Source organism: Piliocolobus tephrosceles, chromosome 1 (assembly GCF_002776525.5).
Source record: "Piliocolobus tephrosceles isolate RC106 chromosome 1, ASM277652v3, whole genome shotgun sequence".
In the NCBI taxonomy this organism is placed as follows: Eukaryota; Metazoa; Chordata; class Mammalia; order Primates; family Cercopithecidae; genus Piliocolobus; species Piliocolobus tephrosceles.
Window position 1 is genome coordinate 177,310,287 of NC_045434.1, and position 22,931 is coordinate 177,333,217.

General features: G+C 40.1%; 1 protein-coding gene and 1 pseudogene across 2 annotated transcripts in view; one reads left to right on the forward strand and one right to left on the reverse strand.

The window, feature by feature from the left end:
- EIF2B3 (eukaryotic translation initiation factor 2B subunit gamma) overlaps positions 1–22,931 on the forward strand; it is a 146,493-nt gene that overhangs the window by 32,706 nt on the left and 90,856 nt on the right. For both annotated transcript variants that reach the window (XM_023221430.1, XM_023221431.1), the window contains exon 4: positions 18,596–18,755. In XM_023221430.1, the coding sequence (XP_023077198.1) occupies positions 18,596–18,755 (160 nt within the window). The remainder of the gene's footprint in view (positions 1–18,595; positions 18,756–22,931) is intronic.
- LOC111548751 lies at positions 1,149–1,971 on the reverse strand (annotated as a pseudogene).

Consider the following 22,931-nt stretch of genomic DNA (forward strand, 5'->3'; position numbering starts at 1 on the left):
CTGTTGCCCAGGCTGGAGTGCAGTGGCCAGATCTCAGCTCACTACAATCTCTGCCTCCTGGGTTCATGCCATTCTCCTGCCTCAGCCTCCTGAGTAGCTGGGACTACAGGTGCCCGCCACCTCGCCCGGCTAGATTTTTGTATTTTTAGTAGAGACAGGGTTTCACCGTGTTAGCCAGGATGGTCTCGATCTCCTGACCTTGTGATCCACCCGTCTTGGCCTCCCAAAGTGCTGGGATTACAGGCTTGAGCCACCGCGCCCGGCCTAGAATATTTTTGATATATGGTTAGCTAAATCTGCAGATGCAGCACCTTCGGATACAGAGGGCTAACTGTAAATGCCAGAAAAGTCAACTTTTAAAAATAACTTGATCAATGTGAGTTGTTTTTAAATACAAACAGGGACTGAACATACATGCATCAAATTGTACCCTCATTCACTGACATAAGCACACCTCCAAACAAGTTAATATGAAGGTAAATACATAAATATATACAAATAAATACACATACCCAAATAACAAGCCACATATCACCCACCATTTTCCAGTTTTCACATAAACATACTGGCAAATACAGCAAAATATCAGTGTAAATTAACATACTTACATATACAGATAGCCATAAATACCAGAATTCAAAGTGACATGTAGCATATAACAAAGGTAATTAAGGCATAAACAACGCAGCTTAGTCAGAAACAGCCCAGAGTTGAAACAAATAGTATTGTGACCTTTTCACTGGGGATGAAAATTCAGCAGTTCACAATGAAATTGAGATTAATAAAATGCTAATGCTTTAAATAGTAGAGAAACCAGACTCTAAACCATTCCCCATTGCCAATGAGTTTGTTATGTTGATAATGTGAAGACAACTTCAGAGACTTAAAAGCACAGGGAGACTGGGGAGTCCTATCTAGATAAAAGATTTGCTAAATGAAATTATTGAAGGTGAACATAGAAACATTCTGTAAAGTTAAGGAAATTATCTTAACGTTTTTCGGAAACAGGGTCTTACTCTGTTGCCCAGGCTGGAGTGCAGTGGCATGATCTTAGATCATTACAGCCTTAGAGTCCTGGGCTCAAGTGATCCTCCCAGCCTCAACCTCCTAAGTAGCTGGGATCACAGGTGTGTGACACCATTCCTGGCTCAAATTCTTTTTACTTTGAAGGCCCTGCTAGAAACTTGCTGCTGCTCTAATTCGCCACTTGGAGAGGCAAAACTAAGTAAGCTGTTGCTGGGTTCAGGTGCTATGGGAGAACCCACAAAAAAATGGTCTGAACTGAAAATCTCCATCGCCCCAATTTCAAACAGGTGTACTAACCAAAGGAAACTTAGAGTTGTTATTCCTAATGGGAAGCCAAAAACACCAGACTGTGCAATCACAGATGGTTCAAGGTGCCTTCATGGTTAGCAATAGGGATGTTACGTAGCCTAAGGCTATCATAGAGGCCTTGGAGCTTTTGATACTGAAGATTGTGTTCCTTAAGTTTCTCAGAGATGTCACTGAACTTTTTCTTGTATTCTTCTAGCACTTTCTTCATGGAGGTGACCTCCCCTTTCATAGAGGTCAATTCTACATCCTTGCTTTGTATTTGCTGAGTATATATCTTCTCCATCCGTGTCAGATGGCCCTCAGCCCTGATGAAATTGTTTTCTTGATAGAGACGTTCCTGATGTACCTAATATGTCCAGAAGGCCACTGCTCAGGAGCTAATGTCCTACACGATCTCTTGTCGCAGTCCTGCCAATACCATAGCTTTATATTTCTCTGATGGACTGAGTTCTGTGTGGACAATATCTAGCTTTCCAGAAAGGGTACTGTTTCAGGCAGCACAGATAGCTGGTGAGCAACTTAACTCACCACTGCCATGCTGATCACAGAAGACGTGAGAGCAGGCAGTGACCCATGCATAGCCAGAGTTTGATGCGACACTTTATTACAAAGCAGCATGTCTTCACACAAAGACATAATAGGATAGTGAGGTCTCCAGAAGCTGAAGAGAGTCCATAAAAGAAAAATGCAGTAATCATCTACTGTATATCCAGGATTTATAGCACCAAAGAGGTCCAGACTGGAACAGGGAGACTCAGCTCTGGTTTCGGTCTCTTGAAATTTTACTTCTCTGGCATCACATGAATCCAGCTTCTATCTAGAAATCAAGTTGAACCACAGGATCTATCAATTACCTAGGATCATCTGTGTAATGAAGAGAACTTATAGCAGCTTATCTTGCTCAAAATTCAAGTACCAGGCTTTAGATCCCATCAGCCTTTAACCCTTTTTATTGAGAATGTCCAAATCCAAGCCCATTTGATTTTCAGGGGGTCTGTAGGTAGGCCAGTTCTGGACTGGCACACAGGGTGCTGCAGACCCAGGCCTTCCCTCCTCAGTGGATCTCATCTTCACCCAGCCCACCAAAATGGAGAGGAAAAAAAAGTCATTGTACATATTTTTCTCAACTAACTCCTATGTTTGGATTTTTAGGTAGCTTCCAATATTTTGCTGCAATGAATAACTTTGAAATTAGTAGTTTGATATTGTTGCATGATAAATTCTTACAAGTGGGATTACTGGGTCAAAGGATAAAACTGCATGTGTAGCTTTGTTTAAAATTACCAAATTTCCATCCAAAAGTGTTGTACTAGTTAGCATTCCTAGCTACAATATATGAGAGTGTTTATTTCCACATGGACTCACCAAGCTAATGAGTTGCCCTACTTTATTTTACCAGTCTAATTGGTGAGAAATGATATCTCAGAATCATTTTAATTTTAATTTGCATTTTTCTTTTTCTTTCTTTTTTTTTTTTTTTTGGAGCCGGAGTCTCACTCTGTCACCCAGGCTGGAATGCAATGGCGCAATCTCAGCTCACTGCAAATTTCGCCTGCCTCAGCCTCCAAAGTAGCTGGGATTACAGCGCATGCCGCCATGCACTAATTTTTGTATTTTTAGTAGAGACCAGATTTTGTCATGTTGGCCAGGTTGGTCTCGAACTCCTGGGCTCAAGTGATCTGCCTCCTGAAGTACTGGAATCACAGGTGTGAGCTGCATTTTTCTTATTATGAGTGAAGTTAAATATCTTTTTATATGTTTAAGGACCATTTAAAAATTGAACACATTGTGATCTATGTAAATTGTTCATGTACTTTATTTTTTCTCAATTTTAAAAGTACCTTCAGTTGTTGTTATTTTCCCTCTTGAATTTTAGAAGTTCTGTAACTGTAGCAGTTTGATGTCTTTTGACTTTGTGGTGTTTGGGGGCATGGAAAACTTTTTGTTTTTGTTTTGATACAGGGTCTTGCCCTGTCGCCTAGGCTAGAGTGCCATGGCACGATCTCGCCTTACTGCAGCCTCCGTCCCCTGAGCTCAAGTGATCTTCCTACCTCAGCCTCCCACGTAGCTGGAATTACAGGCACACGTCACCACATCTGGCTAATTTTTTTCTTTTTTGTAGAGACAGAGTCTTGATGTTGCCTAGGGTAGCTAGTCTCAAACTCATGAGCTCAAGTAATCCTCACACCTTGGTCTCTCAAGGTGCTGGGATTACAGTCATGAACCACCACTCCCAGCCTTGTTTTTACATTTATGTAGTCAAATTTAATAATCTTTAATTTATCTGGATTTTGAATAATAGTTAGAAAGTTTCTTCCCACATTTAGATTATAGAGAAACCTACTTTTGTTTCCTTCTAGTACTTGTGTACTTTCACTTTTTTACATTTAGGTCTCTGATCCATTTGATGTTTGTCTTGTGTACAGTATGAACAGTGGATCTAATTTTATCCTTTTTCCAAATGTTTATTCAGTTTCCCATCACCATTTATTAAAATATTCATTTTGCCCTTGTTATTTAAGTTTCATGATTATCATATACTAAATTCCCAACCCGAGTCAATTTATATACACACATATATACATATATGTATATATAGCCATAAAATCTTATTGATCATATTGTTAAATTTTCTATATCCACTTTTATTTTTTATCCACTTCATCTATCTTTTACTAATAGTAGTGTGTTAAAGCTGCTTATTATTAGTGTTTTCTATTTTTTTTTTTTTTATACTTTAAGTTGCAGGTTTGTTACATAGGAATATATGTGCCATGATGGTTTGCTGCACCCATCAGTCTACATCTACATTAGGTATTTCTCCTAATGCTATCCCTCTCCTAGTCCCCCCACCCCCGACAGGCTTTGGTGAGTGAGAACATGCAGTGTTTGGTTTTCTGCTCCTGTGTTAGTTTGCTGAGAATGATGGTTTCCATCTTCATCCATGTCTCTGCAGAGGACGTGAACGCATCCTTTTTTTATGATTGCACAGTATTCCATGGTGTATGTATGTGTGCCACATTTTCTTTAATCTATCATCGATGGGCATTTGGGTTGGTTCCAAGTCTTAGCTATTGTGAACAGTGCTGCAATAAACATACGTGTGCATGTGTCTTTACAGTAGAATGATTTATAATCCTTTGGGTATATACCCCATAATGGGATTGCTGGGTCAAATGGTGTATTTCTGGTTCTAGATCCTTGAGGAATCACCACAGTTGAACTAATTTACACTGCCACCAACAGTGTAAAAGTGTTCCTGTTTCTCCACCTCCTCTCCAGCATCTGGTTGTTTCCTGACTTTTTAATGATCGCCATTCTAACTGACATGAGATGGTATCTCATTGTGGTTTTGATTTGGATTTTTCTAATGACCAGTGATGATGAGCCTTTTTTTCATATGTTTGTTGGTCACATAAATGTCTTCTTTTGAGAAGTGTCTGTTCATATCATTTACCCACTTTTTGATGGGGTTGTTTTTTTCTTATAAATTTGTTTAAGTGGACGGGCGCGGTGGCTCAAGCCTGTAATCCCAGCACTTTGGGAGACTGAGACGGGTGGATCACGAGGTCAGGAGATCAAGACCATCCTGGCTAACACGGTGAAACCCCCTCTCTACTAAAAAATACAAAAAACTAGCCAGGCGAGGTGGTGGGCGCCTGTAGTCCCAGCTACTTGGGAGGCTGAGGCAGGAGAATGGCGTAAACCTGGGAGGCGGAGCTTGCAGTGAGCTGAGATCCAGCCACTGCACTGCAGCTTGGGCGACAGAGCGAGACTCTGTCTCAAAAAAAAAAAAAATTTTTTTTTGTTTAAGTTCCTTGTAGATTCTGGATATTAGTCCTTTGTCAGATGGATAGATTGCAAAATTTTCTCCCATTCTGTAGGTTGCCTGTTCACTCTGATGATAGTTTCTTTTGCTGTGCAGAAGCTCTTTAGTTTAATTAGATCCCATTTGTCAATTTTGGCTTTTATTGCCATTGCTTTTGGTGTTTTAGTCATGGAGTCTTTGCCCATGCCTATCTCCTGAATGGTATTGCCTAGGTTTTCTTCTAGGGTTTTTATGGTTTTGGGTCTTATGTTTAAGTCTTTAATCCATCTTGATTTAATTTTTGTATAAGGTGTAAGGAAGGGGTCTGGTTTCAGTTTTCTGCATATGACTAGCCATTTTTCCCAACACCATTTATTAAATAGGGAATCCTTTCCCCATTTCTTGTTTTCGTCAGGTTTGTTAAAGATCAGATGGTTGTAGATGTGTAGCATTATTTCTGAGGCCTCTATTCCACTGGTCTATATATCTGTTTTGGTACCAGTACCATGCTGTTTTGGTTACTGTAACCTTGTAGTATAATTTGAAGTCAGGTAGCATGATGCCTCCAGCCAGCACAATCAAGTCAGCTTCATCCTTGGGATGCAAGGCTGGTTCAACATACGTAAATCAATAAACGTAATCCCTCACATAAACATAAGCAATGACAAAAACCACATGATTATCTTAATGGATGCAGAAAAGGCCTTCAATAAAATTCAACACCCTTTCATGCTAAAACACTCTCAATAAACTAGGTATTGATGGAACGTATCTCATAATAATAAGAGCTATTTATGACAAACCCACAGCCAATATCATACTGAATGGGCAGAAGCTGGAAGCATTCCCTTTGAAAACCAGCACAACACAAGGATGCCTTCTCTTACCACTCCTATTCAACATAATATTGGAAGTTCTGGCCAGGGCAATCAGGCAAGAGAAAGAAATAAAGTGTATTCAAATAGGAAGAGAGGAAGTCAAATTGTCTCTGTTTGCGGATGACATGGGTGTATATTTAGATAACCCCATTGTGGTCTCAGCCCAAAATCTCCTTAAGCTGATAAGCAGCTTCAGCAAAGTCTCAGGATACAAAATCAATGTGCAAAAATCACAAGCATTCTTATACACCAATAATAAACAGAGAGCCAAATCATGAGTGAACGCCCATTCACAATTGCTACAAAGAGAATAAAATACCTAGGAATACAACTCACAAGGGATGTGAAGGACCTTTTCAAGGAACGCCACAAACCACCGCTCAAGGAAATAAGAGAGGACACAAACAAATGGAAAAACATTCCATGCTTATGGTTGGGAAGACTCAATATCGTGAAAATGGCCATACTGCCCAAAGTAATTTATAGATTCAATGCTATCCCCATCAAGCTACCATTAACTTTCTTCACAGAATTAGAAAACTACTTTAAATTTCATATGGAACGAAAAAGAGCCCATATAGCCAGACAATTCTATTGATTTTGTAATTCATCTCCTGATGTTTTTGCTTTATATGAGTAGTTTTGTCTTTTTTGCTGCATAGATATGAAGAATTATTGTATCTTCACTTTTAATTTTGGCTTCTAGCATTATAAAATATCCTTTGTTTTATTTAATGATTTTGGCATAATTCTACTTTGATAGCAGGATCACTTTCTTATTGTTTCCATTTGCCTGGTGTATGTTTGCTTTTTAAAAAATTTTTAACCTTTCTAAATCTCTGATTTAGGTCTATCTCTTGTATACAGCATAGAGTTAGATTTTACTTTCAAGCCAGTTGAAAATCTTTCACTTTCAATGAGTGAATTATGCTCATTTCCATTTATTGATATGACTGACATGCCTGTTGTAAATGCTGTTGTTATTTTAATAATTTATTTTTGAGACAGAATGTCACTCCATCGCCCAAGCTGGAGTACAGTGACGTGATCATGGCTCACTGTAGCCTCGACCTCCTGGGCTCAAGCATTCCTCCCACCTCAGCCTCCCTGGTAGCTGGGACTGCAGGCACACACCACCACACCTGGCTAAATTTTTGTATTTTTTGTAGAGATGGCTAAATTTTTGTGTTTTTTTTCACCATGTTGCCCATGCTGGTCCTGAACTCCTGGGCTCAAGTGATATGCACACCTTAGCTTCCAAAGTGCTGGGATTACAGTTGTGAGCCATTGCACCCGGCAACAACTGATATTAATAATAAGAATTGGCAAGTTAGGTTCAATGATGACTTAAACCCTTGCTGGAGTGGCAGGGACAAAAGCCTGATTAGAGAGAATGGGAGAGGAATGAGAAAATGAAGACAGACAGCTAACTTTTTTTGATGAATTATGATATGAAGGAAGAAGAAAAACAGGGCAGAAATAGGACCAGAGTGAGGCTGGTTCTTTTTTTTTTTTTTCCAATGAAAAATTTCATACCTATAAAAGAATATGATATAAAAAAGTACTTCCTTGCCCAGCTTATAAAAATAAAGTTGGCCAGGCGCAGTGGCTCAAGCCTGTAATCCCAGCACTTTGGGAGGCCGAGACGGGCGGATCACAAGGTCAGGAGATCGAGACCATCCTGGCTAACACGGTGAAACCCCATCTCTACTAAAAAAAAAAAAAAAAAAATACAAAAAACTAGCCAGGTGAGGTGGCGGGTGCCTGTAGTCCCAGCTACTCGGGAGGCTGAGGCAGGAGAATGGCGTGAACCCGGGAGGTGGAGCTTGCAGTGAGCTGAGATCCGGCCACTGCACTCCAGCCTGGGCGACAGAGCGAGACTCCGTCTCAAAATAAATAAATAAATAAAAATAAAGTGTGTGCCGGGCGCGGTGGCTCAAGCCTGTAATCCCAGCACTTTGGGAGGCCGAGACGGGTGGATCACGAGGTCAGGAGATCGAGACCATCCTGGCTAACACGGTGAAACCCCGTCTCTACTAAAAATACAAAAACTAGCCGGGCGAGGTGGCGGGCGCCTGTAGTCCCAGCTACTGGGGAGGCTGAGGCAGGAGAATGGCATAAACCCGGGAGGCAGAGCTTGCAGTGAGCTGAGATCCGGCCACTGCACTCCAGTCCGGGCGACAGAGCGAGACTCCGCCTCAAAAAAATAAAAAAAATAAAAAATAAATAAAGTGTGTGTTTTCTGGGTTTTGTGTGTGTGTGTGTGTGTGTGTGTGTGTTTTATACTTATGGAGGCAAGTTGTGTTTTTTTTAAGGTAGGTATTTTTATATGTTCTATACTGATGGGAGTGATCCCAAGAGGAGAGGAATCAATGGATGATAAAGAAAACAAAGCATTCAATTATTCGATTCAGCAACTATATTTTTGCTACCTACAAGGAGCTAATCACTGTATGATGTATGCTTGGGATGAACATAGCGTAAAACAAAGTTCTTGCCCTTATGGAGTTTTTTGAGTAGATGAGAGGGAATGTGATCTGGTACACGAGTGGATGGGTTTCCCTTAAATTGGAGAAAGGACAGCCAGGCGCTGTGGCTCACACCTGTACTCCCAGCACTTTGGGAGACCGAGGCGGGCAGATCACGAGGTCAGGAGGTCAAGACCGTCCTGGCTAACACAGTGAAACCCCATCTCTACTAAAAATACAAAAAATTAGCTGGGCGTGGTGGTGGGCGCCTGTAGTCCCAGCTACTCAGGAGGCTGAGGCAGGAGAATGGCATGAAGCCGGGAGGCAGAGCTTGCAGTGAGCTGAGATCGTGCCACTGCACTCTAGCCTGGGGGACAGAGCGAGACTCTGTCTCAAAAAAAGAAAAGGTTGGAGAAAGGACATTTAATTTATTGTATAGGCGGAATGTATAATATGGAATGCATATAGATTAATTTTGTCAGAAAGATATTTGCTGCTTCTAATTGCTTATATTTTCTTATTGAAATAAGATGTAAAGCCACCAGTTAAGAGTCAGTAGGGCCAGGCTTAGTGGCTCATGCTTGTAATCCCAGCACTTTGGGAGGCCGAGGCAGGTGGATCACCTGAGGTCAGGAGTTCAAGCCTGGCCAACATGGTGAAATTAAACATGGTCTCTATTAAAAATGCAAAAATTAGCCAGGCATGGTGGTGCGCCCCTGTAATCCCAGCTACTCAGGAGGCTGAGGTGGGAGAATTTCTTGAACCTGTGAAGCTGAGGCTGCAGTAAGCCGAGATTGAGCCATTGCCCTCCAGCCTGGGTGACAGAGCGTGACCTTGTCTCAAAAAAAAAAAAAAAAAAAAGAGGAAGGGAGAAGCTGCTGAAGTTTTAAGGAAGGATGAGAATATGTGAAATTATCTCTGAGGATGTAAAAGTTAATTGGCTAGGAAATATATTTCTGGATAGTACGCAGGATCCCCTTGAGATTTGGGTTATCAGTTTAAAAGAAGACTAGTCAGTGCTGTTACAAGTTTTTTCTATCCATGTTTAGCTTCTTGGGTTCATATGCAAAGTAGGCAGAGAGTTAGGATTTAACTAGCATCTTTACCTGGTGAGTGCAAGGGATGAGAGTAGTAAGGAAGATGGTGATGTATATGAAGGAGTATTTATAGTGATGGACCACCATAAGCTATGTAAATGAGACCACCAAAGGAATTAGGGTATGATAAATCAGTGTAACAAATGGATTGAGGATCCTGTTAGAATCAGAATTGCTGGAGCCCGAGTAAAAAGTCAGTGAGTTGGAAAAATAGAAGAAGGTGGTGATCAGACAATAGGATGTAAGCTCTTTGAGGTCAGGGATTTCTGTTTGTTCATTGCTGTGTCTCTATAATGCCTGGCCATATTCGGGGTTCAATATATGTGTGTTACATGAATTAATAGGATATTTTAAAGTGAGATTTTGGAGTTGGTACAATTATTGGTAATGCCAAGGAGTAGGGCATAACAAAGTGGTTGAGTGACTAAGGTGAGAAGGAGAAAAAAATAATTGAAAATGATGAAGTCATGGAGTTTCAGCCATAAGGATGTTAAAGTCACTGAAGTAATTTTTTTTTAAAAGAGAGATAAGAAAATAGTCCTAATATCTTTTTTAAAAAACTCATACTGGCCAGGTGCAGTGGCTTACGCCTGTAATCCCAACACTTTGAGAGGCCAAGGTGGATAGATTACTTGAGGCCAGGAGTTTGAAACCAGCCTGGCCAACATGGCATAATCCCGTCTCTACTAAAAATACAAAAATCAGCCAGGCGCGGTGGCACATGCATGTAATCCTAGCTACTCTGGAGGCTGAGGCACGAGAATCTCTTGAATCCCAGAAGTGGAGGTTGCAGTGAGCTGAGATCACACCATTGCACTCCAGTCTGGGCAATAGAGCAAAACTCTTGTCTCAAAAATAAATAAATAAATAAACACCTTATACTTATTGAAGTTATATGTACATATCACTTAAATAATTAATATAATTTAATAAATTAATAATTTGATAATTTAAATAATTCAGTAGTTCACGCTTTGTTCCTAAAAATATTAGTCCCCTGACCACCCCCACCCCATATCCCTAACCCTAAATGTTCTCTGCTTTTAGCTACTTTGTTTTTTATCTGTATGTCACTAAATAACATGTTTAAATTGTTATGTCTGGAATTTTTATTTGTTTGTTTTTTAGAAACAGGATCTCACTCTGTCACAGGTGCTGGAGTGCAGTGGCACCATCATAGCTCACTGCAGTCTGAAACCTGGGCTCAAATGATCCTCCTGCCTCAACCTCTCAAGTAGCTGGGACTACAGTCGTGCACCACCATGCCTGGCTAATTTTTAAAATTGTTTGTAGAGATAAGGTCTCGCTATGTTGCCCAGGCTGGTTTCAAACTCCTGGCCTCAAACACTTCTCCCACCTTGGCCTGCCAGAATGCTGGGATTACAGGCATGAGCCACCATGTTCAGCCAACCCTGAGTTTTAAAAAGATGTATTAGTTGTATTTTTCTCATTGTTAATGAAGTTCCCTTTAGAGTGAAAGTTTGATTGGGGAGAACAAAAAAAAAACTCTTGTTTTTTTCTATTCCAAGTCAGTACATTTAGAGATGAAAATTAAATTGCATAAATCTAAATCCTAGAAGAGAAGTGACAGGCATTTTTATAGGGAACTCATTTGAACAGAATTAAAAATTAATATATTCTTAGGTGCTTCTTTCCTAGCTTCACACAGGAAGGAAGAATACAATTCCTCTATTTGTTCTTAATCTGAAGAGGAAAATTTCCTTTGAGGATGTGAATGAATTATGAATATTAGAACCATAAATGTTGAGCCTTCATTTTAAGTTGTAAATCCTAGCAAGCATATCGTCATTCTTCAGCCATGCCCTCCAGGACAGCTGCTTTTGATTTTTTTCCTTAGACATCTCTGCCTCTTGCTTCTTTGGAAGTAGCAGGTTCATTTCCTACCTTCTTGCGTTGGGGAACTGCAAAGTTGTCTCTGTGGCCCCTGTCCTAACTCTGAACAGTCAGTCTCTACAAAGGGAGCACTCACCTCTGTCAGAATGTATACTGTTTCTAAATTTAAAATCAGATGTTTTAATATTTGAGTCAAATTAAAGAGAAGGAGATAACAGGAAAAGTACTAACATTTACTCATGCGTGTTTGCCAGCACTGGGTTGAACTCTGGGTATACAAAGATAAAAGGGCTCCTTATGGAGGGCAAAGTCTAGATGGAAAAAATATATATGTAATCCAATTAGTGATTTAAGGTCTGTAATGGATCAGAAAATGCATCATCTCTAGGGGAGATAATTGCCCTTTCTAGTAACTGTGACAAGACCTGAATTTTGATGGATAAATATATAATAGAGTAGGAAGACAGACTAGCAAATACATTATTGGCAGTCGACTCTATCAAAGTAACACTGGCGGCCAGGTGTGGTGGCTCATGCCTGTAATCCCAGCACCTGGGGAAGCCAAGGCAGGAGGATCACTTGAGGTCAGGAGTCTGAGAACCAGCCTGGCCAACATGGCAAAACACTGTCTGTACTAAAAATGTAAAAATTAGCTGGGCATGGTGGCACGCACCTGTAATCCCAGCTACTCGGGAGACTGAGGCACAAGAATTTCTTGAACCTGTGGGGCAGAGGTTACAGTGAGCCGTGATCATGCCATTTTACTCCAGCCTGGGCAATAGAGCGAGACTCTGTCTCCAAAAAAAAAAAAAGTTAACATTGGCTCTGTGGAGGGGAATTGTGGGAGAGAAGACTGAATTAGGTAGGTGGAGTCATATTTTGAAGACCCTTAATGTCATACTAAGGAATTCCAACTTAATCTTGTTGAGCAGCGATCTCCAAAATAGGTTGTACTCAAAGCCAGGTGGTGTACAGATTTAAGTACCAGAGGAAAATATTAGAATTTCTAGTTTTTAAATGTTTTATTTCTTCCTTTTTAAATATCTATCTTTACATATATATTATATAAAGAGCATATCATATAGTGATCTGTATTTTTTAAAAAAATTTTAAAGTAAGTGTCAATAAGTTCAACTTTTTTATTGTTTGGGAAACACCATTTTAGGGTGTCTTTAAGCAGGGAAATGACATATGCAGTAGAAATTAGAGTATGGATTAGAATAAGGAAAACTGGAACAAGAGAGACACCAGCCAAGAGACTAGAAGAAGATTTTGAGACCTGAACTAAGGCAGTGCAATAGGGAAAGAGTAGGGGACAGGGCAGGAGAGGGAGGACTTCCATCCTGGACTATGGGCGGATTTCTGGCATCAATTCTGGATGGTAGCAACACCATGATTAAACTAAGGAATATAGTAAGGATATTTAGCTGTGAGCCCAAGGATTATCACATTTCTTTCTTACTGACCGAGTTGGTCATTTCCCTTCCTAGACCTACTACCCCAACCTCAGTGAAAACAATGTGGCAGTTGGCCCTTGGCCTTGCACTTTGAGGACTATAGACTGGAATCTTTAACAAGCATTTTAAACCAAAACTGAGGTCTCCATTGCAGTTAACCTTTGGTGTTTATTAAAGTACACAAACTATGCCAGGGCAGTGACTCATGCATGTAATCCCAACACTTTGGGAGGCTGAGGCAGGAGGATTGCTTGAGCCCAGGAGTTTGAGACCAGCCTGGGCAATACAGGGAGACCCCCTGTCTAAAAGAAAAGAAAAGAAAAAAAACACACAAACTACTCTTGGTGATTTGATTGGGATTGGACCACATAGGAAAATGTAAATTGTGACCTTCGTAGTCACACCAAGTAGCTGAATTCATGAGTTCCATATGGGCAGGGGTGGCATGCCCGCTGGTGATTTGGATCATAGCCATTATTTGTGGAAGCACTGGGTGAGTAGAAGTAGGGTAGTTACCTTGCCCTGACAGTTTTTTTCCAAGGGAGTAAATGTGTTTTTCTTTCTCCTTGTCATAAGAAATTGGTTGCCAGATTGTGTTATTTATAACAATCTGTCATGGAACAGCTGCCAGGAAAAGAAAAGAGGCTATTCCCAGTAGCTCTCCTCACCTCCCACCCCACCACTACAGCCACACACACACACATCCGGTTTTCTGATTTAACTTTTTTTTTCCCGGCTAATTTTACTCAGTGGTTTTGACTTGATTGAAAATGTTCTTGTAATGAGAGATTTCTGGGCTTTGCCATGGCTTGGTAATTGGGTTTTCTGAGCTTAATTTGTTTACTTTAGTCAAGGCTAACTGGCAGCAGTTTGGATTTTGAATTCCTGGGTGTCTTGGACACTTTAAACACTAAACTGCTGCCTTCCCTTGAAACCTTGCGTGTTTCTATATTGTCAACAGTGCACACATCTGCTTTCCTTCTGAGTTGTGCTTTCTGCCCTTGACATTGCCCCGGCTTCTCTAGAGGAGCAGGCTTGGGATGAGGCATACCAAGGACTGTTGGAATAGTGAGTAGGGAGGTCTTTGGAGAGGCCAGTTGGTCTCTGCAGAAGAGGCATACTGTTGGCATTAGAAAAGAAGTGGGTCCATGAAACGCAAGGCAGCTGAGTGTTGACATGTTCAAGGAACTTTCAGAGTAACTGCATTTCTGACACACAGTTGCTTCACAGCCCAAACAGTCCATGTTTATTCATGGCTTGTGGTCACACGTGATCAAAAATACTTTTCTGGGTCTTATCAGTTTTTCTACTTTCTCTCTCTGGGCTCTAGTTACTAGAAGGCCATTTGCATTCCTAGAATGGGCTTTACATTTTAGAGTAAAAATAAAAACAATGATCATTTCTTTCTATTACAGCTTTTATAAAATCATAGGCCAGGCGCAGTGGCTTATGCCTGTAATTCCAGCACTTTGGGAGGCTGAGACAGAAGGATCACTTGAGCCTAAGAGTTCGAGACCAGCCCTGGCAACATAGTGAGACCCCGTCTCTACAAAAATTTAAAAAAAAATAAAAAATAAAATAAAATAAATTAGCAGGCATAGTGGCATGTGATGCTTGTAGTCCCAGCTACTTAGGAAGCTGAGGTGGTAGGATGCTTGAGTCCAAGAATTTGAGGTTACAGTGAGCTATGATCATACCTCTGCACTCCAGCCTGGGCAACAGACTGAGACCCAGTCTCAAAAAAAAAAAAAAAAAAAAAAAGGTATTATGAAGGTATAAGTATGATTTAGCTTTCCTTTCTTTCTTCTTCTGAGATGTCCAGCTTTGGAAATTTATCAGACAACAAACACTTTCCTTTGGAAGTGGTGGAGTTGCAAAGAGGATGAGATGTGTTTGGTCTCAAGTGACTCTTACATGGTGCATTCTCTGGGAACAGAGGCAGGAGAGGGACTGATGGAACAGCACCTCCATCTGTATGCTAGGCCCTGTTCTTTCAGACCCACGCCTTTCTTTTCACACTAAGAACAGATGGCAACCAGACATTTAGTGGAGGGGTCTATTCCTTGTGATCCTTGGGGATTTCGCATTCAGTTTAGCAAAAAGTCATCAAAACGCAAAGAGAGAAATGAGCCTACAGCCTGTTCACAGTTATGCAGGACTTGTTTGGCATTCATTGTACTGACAGATTTAAACAGTTTTGCAGCTATTGAATGATAACAGCATTTATTTGCCAAGACAACATTGTTACCACTTCTGAGGCATCTGCATTGGAGTTATTTTCTTGATTTTGGAGTACACTTAATAGTTCAGTTTATTGTAGATCAGTCAACTTGCAAAAAAACAGTCATCCTTTTAGAGAAACTTAGAAAAATAGAAAGGAGATTTTTTCCTCAGCAAATTGTCATTTTCATTCTGATGAAATGGGGCAACTTCTGTATTGTTGTAATGACAACTCTGTGGATGTCTTTAGTAATGATTTGTCTCCCTGTCTTTCTAAGCATTGTTCTAAGTAGGATTCTGCAGGCTGTTTCTTCTTTAGTTTGTATATATGTGGTCTGATTTGTTCATGTTTGCTGCTTCCTGCATGGGGAGTTGCAGGTGTAGGGTTTTTTTTTTTTGTCCTAAAGAGATGTTTGTGGGAACTTTTTTTCTTTTTGAGACGGAGTCTTGCACTGTTGCCCAGGCTGGAGTGCAGTGGCGTGATCTTGGCTCACTGCAAGCTCCGCCCTCGGGTTCATGCCATTCTCCTGCCTCAGCCTCCCGAGTAGCTGGGACTACAGGCGCCCGCCACCACATCCAGCTAATTTTTTGTATTTTTAGTAGAGACAGAGTTTCACTGTGTTAGCCAGGATGGTCTCGATCTCCTGACCTCGTGATCCACCTGCCTCAGCCTCCCAAGTAGCTGGTACTATAAGTGCGTGCCACCACACCTGGCTAACTTTTAAAAAATTTTATGTGCTAATTTAAAAAATGTTTTATATATTTTTAGAGATGGAGACTTACTATGTTGTTCAGGCTGGCCTCAAACTCCTGGCCTTAAGTGATGCTCCTGCCTCAGCCTCCAGAGTAGCTTGGCTTACAGGTGCAAGACACTGTGCCAGGCCTTTTTTTTTTTTTTTTTTTTTTTTTTTTTTGAGATAGCATCTTGCACTGTCACCCAGGCAGAAGTGCAGTGATGTGATCTTAGCTCGCTATAACCTTGAACTCCTGGGCTCTGCAATCCTCCTGCCTTGGCTTCCCAAAGCACTGGGATTACAGGTGTAAGCCACTCTGTCCAGCCTAGACTTTTTTAAAGTAGCAGAATTGATTTTCCAAGACAAAGCTTATCCAGAAGCCTAGAAAATAAAATTAATAAAAGAGGAGTTGCCCTGGTTGATTCACGAAGGGCAAATCAGAACCTGCCTTTGCCTGAGGCACCTCTGGGATTACAGGCATGTGCTACTGTGCCTGGCCCTAAACTATATTTCTTTTTTTCTTTCTTTGGAGATGGAGTCTTGCTCTGTCACCCAGGCTGGAGTGCAGTGATGCTATCTTGGCCCACTGCAGTTTCCGCCTCCTGGGTTCAGGCAATTCTCCTGCCTCAGCCTCCCGAGTAGCTGGGACTATAGGCATGTGCCACCATGCCTGGCTAATTTTTATATTTTAGTAGAGATGGGGTTTCACTATATTGCTCAGGCTGGTCTCAAACTCCTGAACTCAGGCACTCCGCCTACCTTATGGTCCCAAAGTGTTAGGATACAGGCGTGAGCCACTGTGCCCAGCCTAAACTATATTTCTTTAATACTATTCAGTAATACAGATTCTTCAGTTACACAAATAGCCATTACTAAGTGTTAAATCTTAGTTACATAACTACTATAAATCTGTTTCTTCATTGGTAAAGCGCTAATAATAACAGCTCTGGGCTAGGCGCGGTGGCTCACGCCTGTAATCCTAGCACTTTGGGAGGCCAAAGGGGGCAGATTGCTTGAGCCCAGGAGTTCGAGTCCAGCCTGGGAAACATAGGAATACCCTGTCTCTACTAAAAATAAAAATAAAAATTAGCCAGGTGTGGTAGTGCATGCCTGTAGTCCCAGCTACTAGGGAGGCTGAGGTGGGAGGATCACTTGAGTCCAGGAAGTTGAGGCTCCTATAAGCCATGATCATGCCACTGTACTCCAGCCTGGGTGACAGAGCAAGACCCTGTCTCAGGGAAAGAAAAAAAAAAAAATATATATATATATATATACACACACACACACACACACACACACACACAAAAGAACTATATATACACACATATATACATACATATATATGTATGTGTATATATAGTATATGTATGTGTATATGTGTGTATATATAGTTCTTACTGCATATGGTTGTTGTGAGGATTGAAATATTTTCCGCCAGGCACGGTGGCTCACGCCTGTAATCTCAGCACTTTGGGAGGCTGAGACAGAAGGATTGTAGGATTGTTTGAGCCCACCAGTTCAAGACCAACCTGGGCAACATAGTGAGAAACAGTGAGACCCTATCTCTATATTTTTAATTTAAAAATAAAATGAAAATAAAAAATAATAAAAGAAATAATGTTTGCAAAGTGTTATCACAATTCCTAGCCAATAGTAAGCATTCAGTAAACATTAGTTATCATTATTAGTTTTCATTATGATTAATCTTAGTTATTAGAATTATAATCAGGCATGGTAGCTCATGCTTGTAATCCCAGCACTTTGGGAGGCCAAGGTGAGTGGATCCCTTGAGCCCAGGAGTTTGTTACTAGCCTAGGCAACACAGGGAGACACCATCTCTACAAAAAATGTAAAAATTAGCCAAGAGTGGTGGCACACACCTGTAGTTCCAGCTAATTGGGAGGCTGAGACAGGAAGATCACTTGAGCCTGGAAGGTCAAGGCTGCATGCAGTGAGCTGTGATTGCACCACTGCATTCCAGCCTAGGTGACAGAGTAAGACCCTGTCTGAAAAAAAAAAAAAAAAAGTATATATATATTCAGAAAGCCCACCACTATGAGAAAACCTTTTCTTCACTGATTTTTTCATTCATTTGTTAAACAATTATTAAATGCCTACTGTGTGTCAGACACTGGTAATAGGCCTTATTTTTCTCATCTATAAAAATAGAGGCCAGTAATGTTAATAATAACAGTGCCTTTCTGTCATTCTTACCCTATTGTAAGATTGAATGGATGTCTTACACATACCTGAGGTTATATTGTAATTATTTACTATGGAATATTAAGTTCCTGAGAATGAGGCATTGTATTGTGTTCATTCTGTTATTTCCTAGTACTGTAGTAAAGTGATTGTTCTTTGCCATATTAAATCATCACACTATGTGAAAATGCTTTTTTAAACTATAAAGAGATGTATAAATATAAGATCATATATTCCATAGTTATAGAAATAGACAATGTGGTGGTTTTCAGACTGTTTCTTAGAACCTAGGGTTCCAGAGGTGTCTCAGGGACTGTCCACACAGTTCCTGAGGTACACAAGGGAGAGGTAGAGATTCCAGACCCTATACCAGCACAATTCAATGAGAACAACCCCGTTTATTTTACTTGTTTGGCTATGAAAAATGTTTGAAGAGTATTGTCTGATTTGTGTGTTTTTAAGCCATCATAATTTTGTTTTGTGATGATTTGTATAATCCATCGTTGTTTATGATATTGACTTTTCCCATCTCCATTTAACAGACAGATGTGCTGGTCCTGAGCTGTGATCTGATAACAGATGTTGCTTTATATGAGGTTGTGGACCTGTTTAGAGCTTATGATGCATCACTTGCTATGTTGATGAGAAAAGGCCAAGATAGCTTAGAACCTGTTCCTGGTCAAAAGGGGAAAAAAAAAGCAGGTAAGGAAGATTGGGGTTTGTTTTGTTTGTTGGGTTTTCATAATTATTATTGTCATTCATGCTTTCCCTGAAAAAACATTTATTAAGAATCTACTATACACCACAGATGCTGTGCTAGGAGTTGATGACATAAAGTCAAATAAGACACAGTCCCTGAATGGAAAATACTTATAACTATTGATTAGATTCTTTTAATATCCTTTCATATGCAGAGAGGAGCATTCAGAACTATTTGCATTGTATTTAAGGCTCAAATAATTGAATGCATATATCTAGGAAACAAACAAAGACAAATCTAATTTATCTAATTTAAAATTAACTTTTAAAAATAGGCCAGGTGCAGTGGCTCACGCCTGTGATCCCAGCACTTTGGGAGGCCAAGGTGGGCGGATCACAAGCTCAGGAGTTTGAGACCAACCTGGCCAACATGGTGAAACCCCGTCTCTACTAAAAATACAAAAATTAGCCGGGCATGGTGGCGTGTGCCTGGAATCCCAGTTACTCAGGAGGCTGAGGCAGGAGAATCGCTTGAACCCAGGATAGGGAGGTTGCAGTGAGCCAAGATCACGCCACTGTACTCCAGCCTAGGCAACAGAGCAAGACTCTGTCTCAGGGGGGTAAAAAGGAATTAAAGTTACTATCACAAATTTAGTATGGCTGGTTCTTTTCACCGCTTCAGTCACCCTGAATGACTAATAAATGTAATAGTTCTTTCTTTTTCTTTTTGTTTTTTTGTTTTTGTTTTTATTTTGAGATGGAGTCTCACTCTGTTGCCAGGCTTGGAGTGCAGTGGCAAGATCTCAGCTCAGTCCAGTCTCCCACCTCCCTGGTTCAAGCGATTCTTCTCCCTCAGCCTCTTGAGTAGCTGGGACTACATGCGCATGCCACCACACCCAGCTAATTTTTGTATTTTTAGTAGAGATGGGGTTTCACCATGTTGGGGTTTTACCAAGAGACCATGGTCTCTTATCTCTTGACCTCATGATCCACCTGCCTCTGCCTCCCAAAGTGCTAGGATTACAGGCATGAGCCACCGTGCCTGGCCGATAGTTGTTAATCATGCTTATCTTCCTAGGATTATAACATACTTATTTTAATTATAACATACTTATTCTGATACTTATTTTCCGAGGATTCTAGTAGTCCTTTTATGAGTTTGAATTTTTCCTGAATGGTGTGTTTTTTTCCCTGAAGTTTTCCTCTGGAATGATGTATTCTTTAGGTTTTGCTTTGCCAGCATTATGTAACCCACTATTTTGTCATTATTATATATTGGCATATTTTGTTACAATTATTAGACTATGTATAGCTTATTAATTTCTTACTATTATTAATAAATAGAGCCACTTAGAGCCTTCATACTTAGGATTTGAATACTCTAGTTAATATTTTTGGCTCTCCTTTTTAGGACGTTTGGTTAAATTATAATTTTCCAGTATAATGTTGAAACTTGTTTCTAGTTGCTTTTTGTGTTCAGATGATCACTGGTGCAGATTAGTTGTTGGATACTTTTTCTACATTATTGTTATGTAATGGTACTCATGCTGGTCAGTCTTTTTGTTCTTCATATAGTTTCTGCTTTTGCAAGGTCTGGTTTACTTACAATTCCCTGTATTCATTCTTTTTTGCCTACACAGATAGAAATACATAACCAGATTTTATAAACAGATAAATGTTTTATAATAAATTTTTTGTGTCCTTTGTCTGTACGCTTATTTATAAAAATCAATTAAAAAATCAACTTATCCTTATTCTTCTTGTCATTAGAACTTTTCTTTAAATTTTCTCCCTTTTCATAGGCATTGATAGAACTGTTTAATACACTTTATATATAGTTTTTATCTCTTAAGTATCATTATAAATACACAGATTTTCACAATTCCCTTTCTTTTATTGTAAATTAACAATTTATAATTGTATAAATTTATGGGCTACAAAGCGATGTTATAATTTATGTATACAATGTAGAATAATTAAATCAAACATGTTAACATATCCATCCTTCAAATACTTAACATTTTTCATGGTGAGAACATTTGAAATTTACTCTCTTAGCAATTTGGAAATGTACAATACTCTATTGTTAACTATATTTACAACGTAATTCTATTTTAAATTAACTGCAACTATTAGCTACCTACCATTCATTTAAAAATGTTTTCATGCTTAAATTGTCAGTTTGGCCAGTGAAAGTTCCTTTAAGCTGGATCCTTTATCCTCTTTGAAAAAGTATGAAGTACATTGGTAACTTTCTATGGCTGGAGTCTGAGTATAGGAGGCAGAGAAGCAGATAGGACTGGAGAAGAGCCAGATAACAGACGAAAGAGTTTGAATTCTTGCCCAAAACAGTGGGGGAGTTGTTGAAGTAAACAAGATAATGTCATAATTAGATTAGATTAATGTTTTAAGAAGATTTTTCTTTCCTTTTCTTTCTTTTTTCTTTTTCTTTTTTTTTTTAAGAAAGGTCTTACTCTGTTGCTAAGGCTGGAGTGCAGTGGCTCAATCTTGGCTCGCTGCAACCTCCGCTTCCCGAGCTCAAGCAATCCTCCCACCTCAGCCTCCCAAGTAGCTGGGACTATAGGCACGCGCCACCATGCCTGGCTAACTTTTTATATTTTTTGTAGGGACGGGGTTTCACAATGTCCAGGCCTCAAACTCCTGAGCTCAAAAGTGATCTTCCTGCCTCAGCCTCCCAAAGTACTGGGATTACAGGCATGAGTCACCACACTTGGCCTCTTTCTTTCTTTCTTTTTTTTAAAGAGACAGGGGGCACCATGGCTCAGGACTATAATCCTAGCACTTTGGGAAGCTGAGCCAGACAGATGGCTTGAGCCCAGGAGTTTGAGACCAGCCTGGGTAACATGGTAAAACCCCATCTCTACAAACAATTTTTTAAAAATTAGCTGGACTTGGTGACATGTGAGCCTGTAGTCCCAGCTACCTGGGAGGCTGAGGTAGGAGGATCACTCGAGCCTGGGATGTCGAGGCTACAGTGAGCCATGATCATGCCACTGCACTCCAGAGCCTCACTCTGTCACAAACAAAAAAAAAAAAAAAAGGGAAGGAAAATTAGGTCTCATGTTGCCCAGGCTGGTCTAAAACTCTTGACCTCAAGTAGTCCTCCCACCTCAGCCTGCCAAGTAGCTGATATTACAGGTACCAGCCATCACTCCTGGCTCAAATTTTCATTCTTAACATGAAATTTTAAACTCCTCAATACCTTATTTTGTTACATTTGAAGGCTAAGATTCACCTAAATAACTGAGTTTTTAATTCCTCCCATAGCATGCTATGCATTTCCATCATAAGCATTTTTTAAAGCATCCTAAGTTTTTCAGATTATATATTTGGCATGCCTCTTGGCTGCTGTTGTGTGCCAGAACAGCCTGCAGTCCACTGTTTCCCAGATACGGTTTAATAGTCTAGATCTTCTACCCAACTTCCTCAAATGGTGTTCTTACTGACTTATAGGGGAATGGCTAATGTCTAGATGTTTCTGGAGTCACCTTTCTTCCCCTTGCCACTTTCTTCTCAAAAGATTTATAGGAGATGTAGATACTAAAGAGGGCAGGATCAAATTCATGTTTAGACTTTTTGGAGTATTTCATTCCTGCTACAGGTCTTTACACAGCTTCCTTGCCTGAAATGCTCTCTAGCCCCTTTCTCCTCCCAACACATATATTCCAAATCCAGCTTAACCTTCAAGTTATTTTCTGAGAAAGACCTTTCCTGACCTTTTAATATAAATTATATCCTTTTGTTTGCCTACATATAGCAGCCTGCTCTCTTATTTACTGTTTCCCCTGCTGGACTATAAGCTCCATAAGGGAAGGGATCGTATCTCTTTTGTTTATTTTATTCCCAGCACCTGGCCCAGTTATGGCCCATGGTGAGCAGTCAATAAATATTATTGAATGGCCTGCTTATAAAGACAGCTCTTCTTGCCCCCCTACCCCCCACCCAGGTAAGTGAAGGTAGACCTGAGCACTAGCAGTTTAAAATCCTAAAGATGTTAATCTGAGCTGTAGTTGAATTCATGAGTAGATATTACAAGAGTGTGTGAACTTGTAATGCTTTTAGCAATATGGATCTAGCAGACTAACTACATTGTCTATTAATTTTCTGTTTAGAAATGGTTTCAAGATTTTTAAATAAATACCTAGCACTGTACCATGA